The 16082-nt window shown below is 39.4% G+C and overlaps 1 protein-coding gene across 1 annotated transcript in view; it reads right to left on the bottom strand.

Annotated features, from left to right (window-relative positions):
* Positions 1-16082, bottom strand: part of LOC117334313 (protein SMG5-like) — a 70131-nt gene that overhangs the window by 1048 nt on the left and 53001 nt on the right. The window contains 5 exon segments of the mRNA XM_033893840.1: positions 2403-2554; positions 5389-5466; positions 6133-6223; positions 6534-6690; positions 7043-7102. Coding sequence (XP_033749731.1) covers positions 2403-2554; positions 5389-5466; positions 6133-6223; positions 6534-6690; positions 7043-7102 — 538 coding nt within the window.

Genomic DNA, 16082 nt, shown 5'->3' with positions numbered 1-16082 from the left:
ACTGTTGGCCATCTTGGATTTTGGACAGATTAGAAAAATGACAACACTTAGTCAGGACCATCTCTAGATCATTGTAGCTAAGTTTGAGTTGAATGCCACTGGTGGAACTTGAGAAGAAGTTGTTCAGGAAACCCATAGCCTGCAATCATGTTACAAAATTGTTGCCATGGCTGCCATGTCAAAGGTTATAGAAGAAGCTGCTTAAATGTTTCAGCCTATTTGACCCATGTGACACTGAATGCAGGCCAAGGTCATTCAGTTGAACAAACTTGGTAGCCCTTCATCCTTGCATGCTACAGACCCAATATCAACTCCCTGGGACTATTGGTTATTGAAAAGAATTTGTTTAAACATTCCAGCCTATTCGACTCCGGTGACCTTGAATGTAACTCAAAGTCATTCAAATAAGTAAACTTGGTAGCCCTTCACCACAACATGCTACATACCAAATATCACGTCCCAGGGCCTCTTGGTTATTGAGAAGAAGCTGTTTAAAGATTTCAGTCTTTTTGAACTCTGTGACCTTAAATGTAGGCCAAGGTAATTCACACCAGCATGCTACAAACCAAATATCAAGTCCCTAGGTCTCTTGGTTATTAAGAAGGAGCTGTTTAAAGATTTTAGCATATTTGACCCCTGTGACCTTGAATGTAGGTCAAGGTCTTTCTTTTGAAACAAACTTGGCAGCCCTTCACCCATGTTTGCTACAGGCCTAAATATCAAGTTCCTTTTGGTTATTGAGAAGAAGCCATTTGAAGATTCTAGTCTATTTGACCCATGTGACCTTGAATGAAGGTCAAGGTCATTCATTTGAAAAAACCTGGTATCCTTTCCACCCAGCATGCTACAGGTCCAATATCAAGTCCGTTGGCCTCTTGGTTATTAAGAAGGAGTTGTTTAAAGATTTCAGCATATTTGACCAATTCGACCTTGAATGAGGGTCAAGGTAATTCATTTGAACAAACTTGGTAGCCCTTCATCCCAGCATGACAAATGACAAATATCCGGTCTCTAGGCCTCTTGGATTTTGGGAAGAAGTTGTTTAAAGGAAAAAGTTGACAATGGATGGCCGGACGACGGATGCTGCACCACAGCTTCAAATAGTTTTGCATCTCGGATCAAATTCTATTGACATCAAAAGTCTACAAATGGTCTCTAACTGTAGAGAGATGGGTACATGACCAAGTTTCAGTATGCAACAGTTCACCATCCCAAGAGTACAGGCAAAGTTTGGCAAATGCCCTAGACAACAATATGCACAATGGGCCATAGCTCTAGATATTGTTGGGTATGTGATTCAATTTTAGTACTGCCATTTCCAAAGATATATTTTTATTGGAGGTCTTGTCATCATCATTATGTTATTATTCATTTATTTATTTAAAATAATTCATAATTTTACTGCAAAAACACTCAATATTTCGTTGATGAAAAGTATGTATTCTGTATGTTTTTCAATTTCGTGTCACCAGATGATAGAAATAAAAATTATGTAAAATAGTGATTTTTACAGCTAACACTTGTTTATTGTTTCAATCTTAAATTTAAAAACACGCATTTAAAACCACTGTGAATTCTCCTATACATCCTACATTTGAATGTGGTCGCACAATTTGCTTCAGAGAAAATAAATCATTTTACCATTTTGTAGCTTTATTAAATCTTACTAAGGACCTTTTTCAGCTACCAGTAATGCAGGTAGGTAGGCTGCTAAAGCAATAATCTAATTGTTACTGGAGTACTTATATATCTCCCAAGAAGATATGATAAACGTCCTAACATTGTAAACACCAAAGACAACATATGCTGACAGACAAGACACACTTTATCTAAAGTCTTGCTTCTATTCCATGGCAAGGCAAAAACAAGTGCAATCAATGACTGTGAAAGCTCACCGGCGGTAGCAATCACACTATGTATTCATTTTTTTATGTATGTATAAGCATGTCATTTTGAAATTGTATGTCACATAATATCTCTCCTAGACCTCTTATGGATGTATAAACCAAATAAGAAGGGTATGGACTTACAAGCTTTCCAAAACTAACCCCCTAAATCTTTAAAGTGGATTTTTGTGCCAAAAAAAGTAAGTCCACTAATTGTTAAAATGCCAAAAAAAATCACAATTTTTTTCTGCATGATTTTACCATAACATCACTCCTGGACCTCTTATGAATGTATAAACCAAATTAGAAGGCTGACAGGTGTATACGGGTGGGACGCCGACGCCGACGCGGGGGTGACAGCATTAGCTCTCGGTTACTCGTAACCGGTGCGCTAATGACTAAATTCTATGTAACATTCATGATCTAGAAACAATGAACATGTACTAAACGTAGAAGTCTGCATTTCAATTCAGAATATTTCTAAAATGTACTAATGATATACATTTCAACACTTACCTTCCTGTGCTGTCAACATCTTCTTCACAACAGGTGGTAAACTGATTCTGTCTGTCTCCTTCGAAGTTAGAACTGCCACCATATTTCCACCATTCAAATCACCTCCCTGCAGGGCCAGATAGCGGGCACAGTTCAAGATTTCAAACAGACACCTGAAAACAAATTGTTTGTTGATATTTGTTAATAATGATAATTCAAATAGAAGATTTATGGAATGGGTATGTGTCCAGATCAACAGTGTTTGCTCATTGGCTTTAAGAAGAAATCCAATGGCCAGTATACCGGTATGTGTTATATCCTCTTAAACAGAGGAGATTAGTATGTAACTACAAAGGACCATAATATCTCAGGGATATTGGGTCAAGGTCAATATTATTATATGATGGTGGGCTTTTCAAAATACTATTGGGAATTTTCTTCTTGAAATCAAAACCATCAAGGTCGTATCATGGCACTAAACTGATGGGTAACTCTCGACTCCCTGATAAAGTGGAGATGTGGAAGGGCTCAAACAAAACCATGGCAGCCTCACCTTGATTACTAAATATGGGAAACAGCACAAAATAAACACTTTCAAATGTCTAAGGTTTACGGGTAAATGAAATTAAATACTTTTACAAATCTGTACTTTGCTGTTTTTTGTAAAAAACAATCTATCTGCTAACTTGACATTTCGGTGCACAATCGACCAGACCATTTTACCTGGGATATTGACCAAAATGGCGTCCATTAAACCTCGAAAAAGATGACCTTTCACACCCTCCATTACCCTAGACCTACATAGCGACATACAAATAGGAAAACTAATTGAAATGCATGATTTCATGTCTGTCCATTTTAGTTGCAGTAGACCAGTACAAGCAGACAATCCATTACAAAGGCTGTGACCTTTCTTGACCTTTGTGAGAACATTACACAACACTTAAATAGACACTACCACGTATTTGGAGAAGGGTATACCGGCCTAGTCAACTTTTTATTGTTTATTAATGCCTTTTTCACAGCAGAAAATGTCTGGCATAGTTCTAAGTAAATCAGAAAGAAAAGAAAAGCTGATTAGAAAATTATGTTAGTAATTTCTTTTGTGTCTTTTTTTTTTCTTTTCAGCTGAAAATAGAGAAAAAATTCAACATATCTGCTGGAATAAAGCAAAGGCTCATATAGATATATCCCTGATCTCCTGACCAGTAAATGGTGTATGTAATTACCTGTAACTTTTTTGTGGTGATGTGTCACCTTATACTATTTAATCTCTCAAAATCTAATTAGGTGTACAAGTTGATGTGATGCTGTCGTATTGATATCATTATCATTTATTTTATCCATAAATCTGTCGTGGGGTTCATGAGATATCTTACACACAAATTTCAATTGAACAGTGGTCAAAAGTACCTTTGACCCTTTGAACTTGACCAATGACCTTGACCTCAATATCTAGTTGGAGTAGAATTTGATGTTAGGATACTCTGGTGCGATTTGATCCAAAACACAGACATGTCTGTCTCAGTCACTAAATAGTCTAAGACACATCAGACATGTCTGTCTCAGACACTAGACAGTTTAAGACATATCAGACATGTCTGCCTTGAACACTAGACAGTCTGAGACAAATTCGACATGTCTGCCTCAGTCACTAGATAGTCTAAGACATATCAGACATGTCTGTCTTAGTCACCAGATAGTCTCAGATACAGACATGTCTGCCTCAGTCATTAGACAGTCTAAGACATGTCTGCCTAGGTCACCGGAATGTCTAAGACCCATCAGACATGTCTGCCTCAGTCATGAGACAGTCTAAGACACATCAGACATGTCTACCTAGGACACTAGACAGTCTAAGCCACATCAGACATGTCTGCCTAGGTCAACAAACAGTCTCAGATAAGGACATGTCTGCCTCAGTCATGAGACAGTCTAAGACACATCAGACATGTCTACCTAGGACACTAGACAGTCTAAGACACATCAGACATGTCTGCCTAGGACACTAGACAGTCTAAGACACATCAGACATGTCTGCCTAGGACACTAGTTAGTCTAAGAAACATCAGACATGTCTGCCTCAGTCACTAGACAGTCTAAGAAACATCAGACATGTCAGTCTAGGACACTAGACAGTCTAAGACACATCAGACATGTCTGACTATGTCACTAGACAGTCTAAGACACATCAGACATGTCTGCCTCAGTACTAGATAAACTAAGATACATGAGATATGTCTGCCTATATCCAGTACAGATGTCCCACCCTTCACTCTACAAGCATCTACAAACAATTGCAGTCTGTTGTTAGCAGTACTGTACATGTTCCAGAATTGATCACTCCCCCAGCACACTGCATGGGTTTATAATATGTAATCTATCTCTCTATTTGACTTACAAGCCTCACACACTGCAGGCTTTATCAGCTGCAGGATCCATTATAGTAGTGAGGTATAATATGCTACATGTGGGTGTTGGTTTACCAGTATATAGGGTAGGCAAAGAAATTCTGTGGGCATTCAATAAAAAATGCTCTGTGGAAGCATCTGTACCCTATCATAGCTATTAGATAATGTCAGCTACATAGAGGGCCCCAAAAAATACCAAACCAATTTGTATAGCATTCTATGGCTTAATCAGCAGAAGGTACAATCACTTTACAACTAGTGAGAACCCCAGCAAGGCAGGACTTGTAAAAAGTATGCTGCTCGAATCATGTGATAAATCACCTATAAAATTGTTTTAGAATGATTCAGTAAATTATTAAAAGACCTGATAACAAATTAGGCTTTACTGGTCCCCAGCATTAAGTTAGGATTGATATTCGCTGATAAGTTTTAGGATGTAATTAAAAACACAGGAGTTTTTATACAGTGTAACTGATGCAGCTTTCGTAGATAATGGCACCGTTTCTGCAGCTGAAATGGAGAAGATTACAGACGATGCATTATCGAGGCCGGTAATAGAACATAAAAGATTTGAAATGAGTTCCAAGCAAACCTACCACATTGCCTTGTCCTTCTTTAGGAGTTTAGGCGCGCTATCTTGGAGTTTTTCGTTGCTCTTCTGTGCTCGAATGTACCTATAAATACAGAGAAAGTGAAACATCAAAGCAATTTGTTTGTGAGATATTTGAAGTCTTTCCATACCGCAGCAACTTCAGCAAGTACAAATCAACAAAATGCGAGAACCGAGATGCAATGCATTTAAATTTACAGACTTTTACAAAATAAAAATTCTTCCAATATGTATGGCTATTCTATATGTACAAATCATTTCAATCACATTAAAACAGTCATGCATCCTCAGGCGAACCTGAAATTGTCAAAATTTTAAAGCGTAATACAATTTACCAATGTGAATTAAAATTTCATTTATATCCTGCATACAAACAAATAATATATTTCAATTCCAGTTACAAAATAATCTTTAATATCTTCAGAGGATAATTCAAGCATTTAATGGTTTATCTCAAAGACAGATGATGGATGATCCTACTCAAAGATAAATACTAAATGGTATAACTAAAAGACTATCAAAGGTTTAACTAAAGGATATCTATTGGTATACTTTCAAATACATACATTTAACCATAGTAACACCATAGCACTTTTTGACTTTTCATTGCGGGTGAAACGAAAACACAACAGTTGCTAAAATTCACATATTTATGATTTGTTGTGCAAAAATAATGTAAACATGTTTAATTTACAGATAAGATGTTTTGTTTTATCTATAACAAACAGACCTGTTTCCTTTACGGAATTCTGCCTCCAGCCAGCGAATTGCCTCCCTTGCCCGCCCCGACTCCTTCTTCAGAACATCAAGCGTATCTATCACTACAAATATGGCACAGTTGTTAATAAATTTCATGCCTTTTTGATAAATACTCTCTTAAATCAGGATAATCAAATTGATCATGACTCATTCATTATGATTAAAAATTTCAAAGAATTCAAAGGAATAAAATCACTGCTAATAGGTTTTTGGAGGAATAAGTATTTTCAGGACACAAATTTCTCAAGCATTTTTCAAAAAAAACTGCTTTTTTTAATATATATGTAAGAATAAGATTCTTATAGGTAATTAAAACCTTTAAATTATCTTCAGATCACAGCAATGTATCCACAGAATATGACAGCTCCTTACCAGACGTTGGGATGACAAGGATGCCTTTGCCGGACTGTAAGAGCTGTTTGACCATATTGAGGCAGTCACAGAGACACTGAGGGTCTGGAATGAGGTATGGCGGGAAGCTGGAGTGGTCAGGCATATCCAGTGATCCTTCCAGCTGACTGACTTCAGCCTGGCATAGAAAAGGTAATACTACATTACAGGACGAAAGAAACATGAAATAGTCAAATAATGTCATGCAACAATCAACTGATGAAATAGTCACATGATGTCACAAAAATTGTCAGGTTAAAAAAATTTAAACACTGTGTTACACAAATGTCACACAACAACTGATACACAATATTACACAACAACTAATACACAATGTCACACAACAACTAATACAAAAAGCCACACAATTGTCGCATGAATCAGTCATACCAGTCACTCAATGGTCAGATAACAGTCAAAGGACCAATCAGATCAAAGAGGAAACCTCAGTGACCAATCAGAAATTAAGGCAGAGCTTTAATAACACAAACCTGTAGTCGTAACTGTGCCATGTCCCTCATCAACTGGTTCCGTCTGCTTTCTTCATCGGCCTGTAAGAACAAATAGAAATTGGGTCAAAGAAATGTCAACAGGGCGATGTACTGGTTACACATGTCAACAGGGCCATGTACTGGTTACACATGTCAACAGGGCCATGTACTGGTTACATATGTCAACAGGGCGATGTACTGGTTATACATGTCAACACCATGTACTGGTTACACATGTCAACAGGGTCATGTACTGGTTATACATGTCAACACCATGTACTGGTTACACATGTCAACAGGGCCATGTACTGTTTACACATGTCAACAGGGCTGTGTACTGTTTACACATGTCAACAGGGCCATGTACTGGTTATGCATGTCAACAGGGCCATGTACTGGTTACAGATGTCAACAGGGCCGTGTACTGGTTATACATGTCAACACCATGTACCGGTTACACATGTCAACAGGGCCATGTACTGGTTATACATGTCAACAGGGCCATGTACTGGTTACACATGTCAACAGGGTCATGTACTGGTTATACATGTCAACACCATGTACTGGTTACACATGTCAACAGGGCCATGTACTGTTTACACATGTCAACAGGGCCGTGTACTGTTTACACATGTCAACAGGGCCATGTACTGGTTATGCATGTCAACAGGGCCATGTACTGGTTACAGATGTCAACAGGGCCGTGTACTGGTTATACATGTCAACACCATGTACCGGTTACACATGTCAACAGGGCCATGTACTGGTTATACATGTCAACAGGGCCATGTACTGGTTACACATGTCAACAGGGCCATGTACTGGTTATACATGTCAACAGGGCCATGTACTGGTTACACATGTCAACAGGGCCATGTACTGGTTATATATGTCAACAGGGCGATGTACTGGTTACACATGTCAACAGGGCCTTGTACTGGTTATATATGTCAACACCATGTACTGGTTATACATGTCAACAGGGCCATGTACTGGTTATACATGTCAACAGGGCCATGTACCGGTTATATATGTCAACAGGGCCATGTACTGGTTATACATGTCAACAGGGTCATGTACTGGTTATACATGTCAACAGGGCCGTGTACTGGTTATATATGTCAACAGGGCGATGTACTGGTTAAACATGTCAACAGGGCTGTGTACTGGTTATACATGTCAACAGGGCCATGTACTGGTTACACATGTCAACAGGGCCGTGTACTGGTTAAACATGTCAACAGGGCCATGTACTGGTTATATATGTCAACAGGGCCATGTACTGGTTATACATGTCAACACCATGTACTGGTTACACATGTCAACAGGGTCATGTACTGGTTATACATGTCAACACCATGTACTGGTTACACATGTCAACAGGGCCATGTACTGTTTACACATGTCAACAGGGCCATGTACTGGTTATATATGTCAACAGGGCCATGTTCCGGTTACACATGTCAACAGGGCTGTGTACTGGTTATACATGTCAACACCATGTACTGGTTACACATGTCAACAGGGCCATGTACTGGTTATATATGTCAACAGGGCCATGTTCCGGTTACACATGTCAACAGGGCTGTGTACTGGTTATATATGTCAACAGGGCCATGTACTGGTTACACATGTCAACAGGGCCATGTACTGGTTAAACATGTCAACAGGGCGATATACTGGTTACACATGTCAACAGGGCCATGTACTGGTTACACATGTCAACAGGGCCTTGTACTGGTTATACATGTCAACAGGGCCATGTACTGGTTATACATGTCAACAGGGCCATGTACTGGTTACACATGTCAACAGGGCCATGTACTTGTTATACATGTCAACAGGGCCATGTACCGGTTATATATGTCAACAGGGCCATGTACTGGTTATACATGTCAACAGGACCATGTACTGGTTAAACATGTCAACAGGGCTGTGTACTGGTTATACATGTCAACAGGGCGATATACTGGTTACACATGTCAACAGGGCCATGTACTAGTTACACATGTCAACAGGGCCTTGTACTGGTTATACATGTCAACAGGGCCATGTACTGGTTATACATGTCAACAGGGCCATGTACTGGTTACACATGTCAACAGGGCCATGTACTTGTTATACATGTCAACAGGGCCATGTACTGGTTATACATGTCAACACCATGTACTGGTTACACATGTCAACAGGGCCATGTACTTGTTATACATGTCAACAGGGCCATGTACTGGTTATACATGTCAACAGGGCCATGTACTGGTTACACATGTCAACAGGGCCGTGTACTGGTTAAACATGTCAACAGGGCCGTGTACTGGTTATACATGTCAACACCATGTACTGGTTATACATGTCAACAGGGCTGTGTACTGGTTACACATGTCAACAGGGCCATTTACCGGTTACAAATGTCAACAGGGCCATGTACTGGTTACATATGTCAACAGGGCCATGTACTGGTTATACATGTCAACACCATGTACTGGTTACACATGTCAACAGGGCCATGTACTGGTTATACATGTCAACAGGGCCATGTACTGGTTACACATGTCAACACCATGTACTGGTTACACATGTCAACAGGGCCGTGTACTGGTTACACATGTCAACAGGGCCATGTACTGGTTATACATGTCAACAGGGCCATGTACTGGTTATACATGTCAACACCATGTACTGGTTACACATGTCAATAGGGCCATGTACTGGTTATACATGTCAACAGGGCCATGTACTGGTTAAACCTGTCAACACCATGTACTGGTTATACATGTCAACAGGGCCATGTACTGGTTATACATGTGAACAGGGCCATGTACTGGTTATACATGTCAACAGGGTCATGTACTGGTTACACATGTCAACAGGGCCATGAACTGTTATACATGTCAACACCATGTACTGGTTATACATGTCAACAGGGTCATGTACTGGTTACACATGTCAACAGGGCCATGTACTGGTTAAACATGTCAACAGGGCCGTGTACTGGTTATACATGTCAACAGGGCTGTGTACTGGTTATACATGTCAACACCATGTACTGGTTACACATGTCAACAGGGCCATGTACTGTTTACACATGTCAACAGGGCCATGTACTGGTTATATATGTCAACAGGGCCATGTTCCGGTTACACATGTCAACAGGGCTGTGTACTGGTTATACATGTCAACACCATGTACTGGTTACACATGTCAACAGGGCCATGTACTGGTTATATATGTCAACAGGGCCATGTTCCGGTTACACATGTCAACAGGGCTGTGTACTGGTTATATATGTCAACAGGGCCATGTACTGGTTACACATGTCAACAGGGCCATGTACTGGTTAAACATGTCAACAGGGCCATGTACTGGTTAAACCTGTCAACACCATGTACTGGTTATACATGTCAACAGGGCCATGTACTGGTTATACATGTGAACAGGGCCATGTACTGGTTATACATGTCAACAGGGTCATGTACTGGTTACACATGTCAACAGGGCCATGAACTGTTATACATGTCAACAGCATGTACTGGTTATACATGTCAACAGGGTCATGTACTGGTTACACATGTCAACAGGGCCATGTACTGGTTAAACATGTCAACAGGGCCGTGTACTGGTTATACATGTCAACAGGGCTGTGTACTGGTTACACATGTCAACAGGGCCATTTACCGGTTACATATGTCAACAGGGCCATGTACTGGTTATACATGTCAACAGGGCCATGTACTGGTTATACATGTCAACACCATGTACTGGTTACACATGTCAACAGGGCCATTTACCGGTTACACATGTCAACAGGGCCATGTACTGGTTACATATGTCAACAGGGCCATGTACTGGTTACACATGTCAACAGGGCCATGTACTGGTTATACATGTCAACACCATTTACCGGTTACACATGTCAACAGGGCCATTTACCGGTTATACATGTCAACAGGGCCATGTACTGGTTACATATGTCAACAGGGCCATTTACCGGTTACACATGTCAACAGGGCCATGTACTGGTTACATATGTCAACAGGGCCATGTACTGGTTATACATGTCAACAGGGCCATGTACTGGTTACATATGTCAACAGGGCCATGTACTGGTTAAACATGTCAACAGGGCCGTGTACTGGTTACACATGTCAACAGGGCCGTGTACTGGTTATACATGTCAACACCATGTACTGGTTACACATGTCAACAGGGCCATGTACTGGTTATACATGTCAACAGGGCCATGTACTGGTTACACATGTCAACACCATGTACTGGTTACACATGTCAACAGGGCCGTGTACTGGGTACACATGTCAACAGGGCCGTGTACTGGTTATACATGTCAACAGGGCCATGTACTGGTTACACATGTCAACACCATGTACTGGTTACACATGTCAACAGGGCCGTGTACTGGTTACACATGTCAACAGGGCCATGTTCTGGTTATACATGTCAACAGGGCCATGTACTGGTTATACATGTCAACACCATGTACTGGTTACACATGTCAACAGGGCCGTGTACTGGTTATATATGTCAACAGGGCCATATACTGGTTACACATGTCAACAGGGCCATGTACTGGTTATATATGTCAACAGGGCCATGTACTGGTTACACATGTCAACAGGGCCTTGTACTGGTTATACATGTCAACACCATGTACTGGTTATACATGTCAACAGGGCCATGTACTGATTAAACATGTCAACAGGGCCATGTACTGGTTATACATGTCAACAGGGCCATGTACTGGTTATACATGTCAACACCATGTACTGGTTACACATGTCAACAGGGCCATGTACTGGTTACACATGTCAACAGGGCCATGTACTGGTTACACATGTCAACAAGGCTATGTACTGGTTATACATGTCAACAGGGCCATGTACTGGTTACACATGTCAACAGGGCGATGTACCGGTTATACATGTCAACAGGGCCATGTACTGGTTATACATGTCAACAGGGCCATGTACTGGTTATACATGTCAACAGGGCCATGTACTGGTTACACATGTCAACAGGGCCTTGTACTTGTTATACATGTCAACAGGGCCATGTACTGGTTACACATGTCAACAGGGCCTTGTACTGGTTATACATGTCAACAGGGCCATGTACTGGTTATACATGTCAACAGGGCCATGTACTGGTTACACATGTCAACAGGGCCATGTACTTGTTATACATGTCAACAGGGCCATGTACTGGTTATACATTTCAACACCATGTACTGGTTACACATGTCAACAGGGCCATGTACTGGTTATATATGTCAACAGGGCCATGTACTGGTTACACATGTCAACAGGGCCTTGTACTGGTTATACATGTCAACACCATGTACTGGTTATACATGTCAACAGGGCCATGTACTGATTAAACATGTCAACAGGGCCATGTACTGGTTATACATGTCAACAGGGCCATGTACTGGTTATACATGTCAACACCATGTACTGGTTACACATGTCAACAGGGCCATGTACTGGTTATATATGTCAACAGGGCCATGTACTGGTTACACATGTCAACAGGGCCATGTACTGGTTATACATGTCAACAGGGCCATGTACTGGTTACACATGTCAACAGGGCGATGTACCGGTTATACATGTCAACAGGGCCATGTACTGGTTATACATGTCAACAGGGCCATGTACTGGTTATACATGTCAACACCATGTACTGGTTACACATGTCAACAGGGCCATGTACTGGTTACACATGTCAACAGGGCCATGTACTGGTTACACATGTCAACAGGGCCATGTACTGGTTATACATGTCAACAGGGCCATGTACTGGTTACACATGTCAACAGGGCGATGTACCGGTTATACATGTCAACAGGGCCATGTACTGGTTATACATGTCAACAGGGCCATGTACTGGTTATACATGTCAACAGGGCCATGTACTGGTTACACATGTCAACAGGGCCTTGTACTTGTTATACATGTCAACAGGGCCTTGTACTGGTTATACATGTCAACAGGGCCATGTACTGGTTATACATGTCAACAGGGCCATGTACTGGTTACACATGTCAACAGGGCCATGTACTTGTTATACATGTCAACAGGGCCATGTACTGGTTATACATTTCAACACCATGTACTGGTTACACATGTCAACAGGGCCGTGTACTGGTTATATATGTCAACACCATGTACCGGTTACACATGTCAACAGGGCCATGTACTGGTTACATGTCAACAGGGCCATGTACTGGTTATACATGTCAACAGGGCCATGTACTGGTTACACATGTCAACAGGGCCATGTACTGGTTACATATGTCAACAGGGCCGTGTACTGGTTATACATATCAACTGGGCTGTGTACTGGTTACAGATGTCAACGGGGCCATGTGCTGGTTACAAATTGTCGTCATTATGCATACAGTAAACCTTAATATACTTCGATCTTTTATGCAGTAAATGTGAACCAGTGAAATTTGGGAGTACATATGTTTTTGTGATAAAATTAAAGATTTTAAATGAAATGTTGTTAGAAAATGGAAAAATTGGCCTTTACAATATAGGAGCTGACTGGTTGTGGGTGTTTGGCTACATTAGCCATTCTACCATGAACTACTGTAAGTATCCATATTTTAGAAATAAGGGCTGAAACAAACGCTTAATTAAACTGCCTTCTGTGACAAGAATTTTCGGTTTGTAAATTTGTTTTTTGGGTCTAAATTCTGCTATACTCTAAACATTGAGGCCAAAATAGAAAAGTTTACAGTATAATACCAGTGTGACAAGAAAAACAAAGGGATTATATAACAAGGTATCAATTAGAGGAAACAAATTTTACCAGGAGCTGTGTCCTGATGAACAGTATATCAAATACACTGTCGAACACAAGTTTGAGAATTGCTCTATAAATACCTGCACCTTCCCATGTTATGGATTGTTCATTAGTTCTTTCGATGTGACAGTGGCACGTCTTCAGCGGTGAAGATTACCAAATACAATTAAGGTTGTGGTGTAAAATGTTCTTTACAGAGAAATGGACAGACAGATTGCCATTAGGGAACAGAACAAACATTCCTCCAAATCCTTAAACATTGATAACTCAAGGGCAACAATATTGTTTTTTAATTGGTTAAAAAAAACAAAAAAATGTCTCAGAAACATTAGGATACATATATGTATGGTAACCAAGGCAACGGTCTTGCTCAATCTTTAACTGTCAACATAAACAATTTTGGAACCTTTTCCAATCTCCTATCTCTTGAATATTGTCTGAGTTAAATAGATGCTGTATAATCCGTGGAGCAGTAAAGGGAATTCCCGGGGTCTAGTCCCATTACTGAATGTAAATACACGTCAAGTTTTACCAATACACTATTTATATGTGGAACATCTCCAGTAAAGTACAAAGATCATCTCTATGATAATAATAATACCAGAATAGGGAACAAAACCGATGCATAGAATGTCAGGTTTTTATGTAAAATAATGAGACATTCCCACCGGTGATTACTATGGCTGTGGTACAAGTACATATAAATGGTTGTAATGACTGTTCCTACCAAACCAAGACACATTTTCTTGATAAAGTGGCAACATACTGGTTTGAGATAAATTGTCAACACACTGGTTTGAGATGAATGTCTATATGTTGGTTTAAGATAAATATCTTCATGTTGGTTTGAGATAAATGTCTATATGTTGGTTTGAAATAAATTGTCTACATGTTGGTTTGAGATAAATTGTCTACATGTTGGTTTGAGATAAATTGTCTATATGTTGGTTTAAGATATATGTCTTTATGTTGGTTTAAGATACATGTCTATATGTTGGTTTAAGATAAATGTCTATATGTTGGTTTAAGATAAATGTCTTTATGTTGGTTTAAGATATATGTCTTTATGTTGGTTTAAGATAAATGTCTTTATGTTGGTTTAAGATAAATGTCTATATGTTGGTTTAAGATAAATGTCTATATGTTGGTTTAAGATAAATGTCTATATGTTGGTTTGAAATAAATTGTCTACATACTGGTGTGAGATAAATGTCTATATGTTGGTTTAAGATATATGTCTTTATGTTGGTTTGAGATAAATATCTACATGTTGGTTTAAGATAAATGTCTACATGTTGGTTTGAGATAAATGTCTATATGTTGGTTTGGGATAAATGTCTACATGTTGGTTTGAGACAAATGTCTATATGTTGGTTTAAGATAAATGTCTATATGTTGGTTTGAGATATATGTCTTTATGTTGGTTTGAGATATATGTCTTTATGTTGGTTTAAGATAAATATCTTCATGTTGGTTTAAGATATATGTCTTTATGTTGGTTTGAGATATATGTCTTTATGTTGGTTTAAGATAAATGTCTTTATGTTGGTTTAAGATATATGTCTTTATGTTGGTTTGAGATAAATTGACTACATATATATGTCTTTATGTTGGTTTGAGATATATTGTCTATATGTTGGTTTTGAAAATCTGAGATTTTTTCAAATTCATTTTTAACTTGATGGAAATAAAACTGTTTGTCCTAAAACTTTGGAGATTAAGAAAATATCTTCAAATTCCAGGGAAGTGAAACTTTTGTCTCATTGATATAGCCCACCTGTTCCAATCAACAGCATTATGTAGAGACTATAAATGATCTCGTCATTATATAATCTTATCCCCATGAAATAGTTAACCTTCTACTTATATAAATCCTTTCTATTTTTAACTAACTGCCCACATATCAAGAGTGCCACACCTGTTTGTCACAGATAACCAGAGGTGTTTACACAGAACTGACAAAACGCATTCTCTCAGTTTCAGCATCCATGTATAAGGGGACATAACTCCTGGTGCAAATTTATCCAAGTGTCAGAGTCAACAGTTTAAAAACATTTTGATGGAGCCAACTCAAAGAGCTTGAGACTGTGTATGATGAGAGAAAAAACAATAATTGGAGCTGAAGATTGTGTAATGTTGGAAAGAAGGAAAATTTGCTGCACATTACATAAACGAACATTAGCTGAAGTGTTAGCAGTTGTCTGAGGTGAGGGTG

Source organism: Pecten maximus, chromosome 9 (assembly GCF_902652985.1).
Source record: "Pecten maximus chromosome 9, xPecMax1.1, whole genome shotgun sequence".
Classification (NCBI taxonomy): Eukaryota; Metazoa; Mollusca; class Bivalvia; order Pectinida; family Pectinidae; genus Pecten; species Pecten maximus.
Note: the sequence above shows the minus strand (reverse complement) of the source record. Positions and strands in the feature narration are given on the sequence as shown.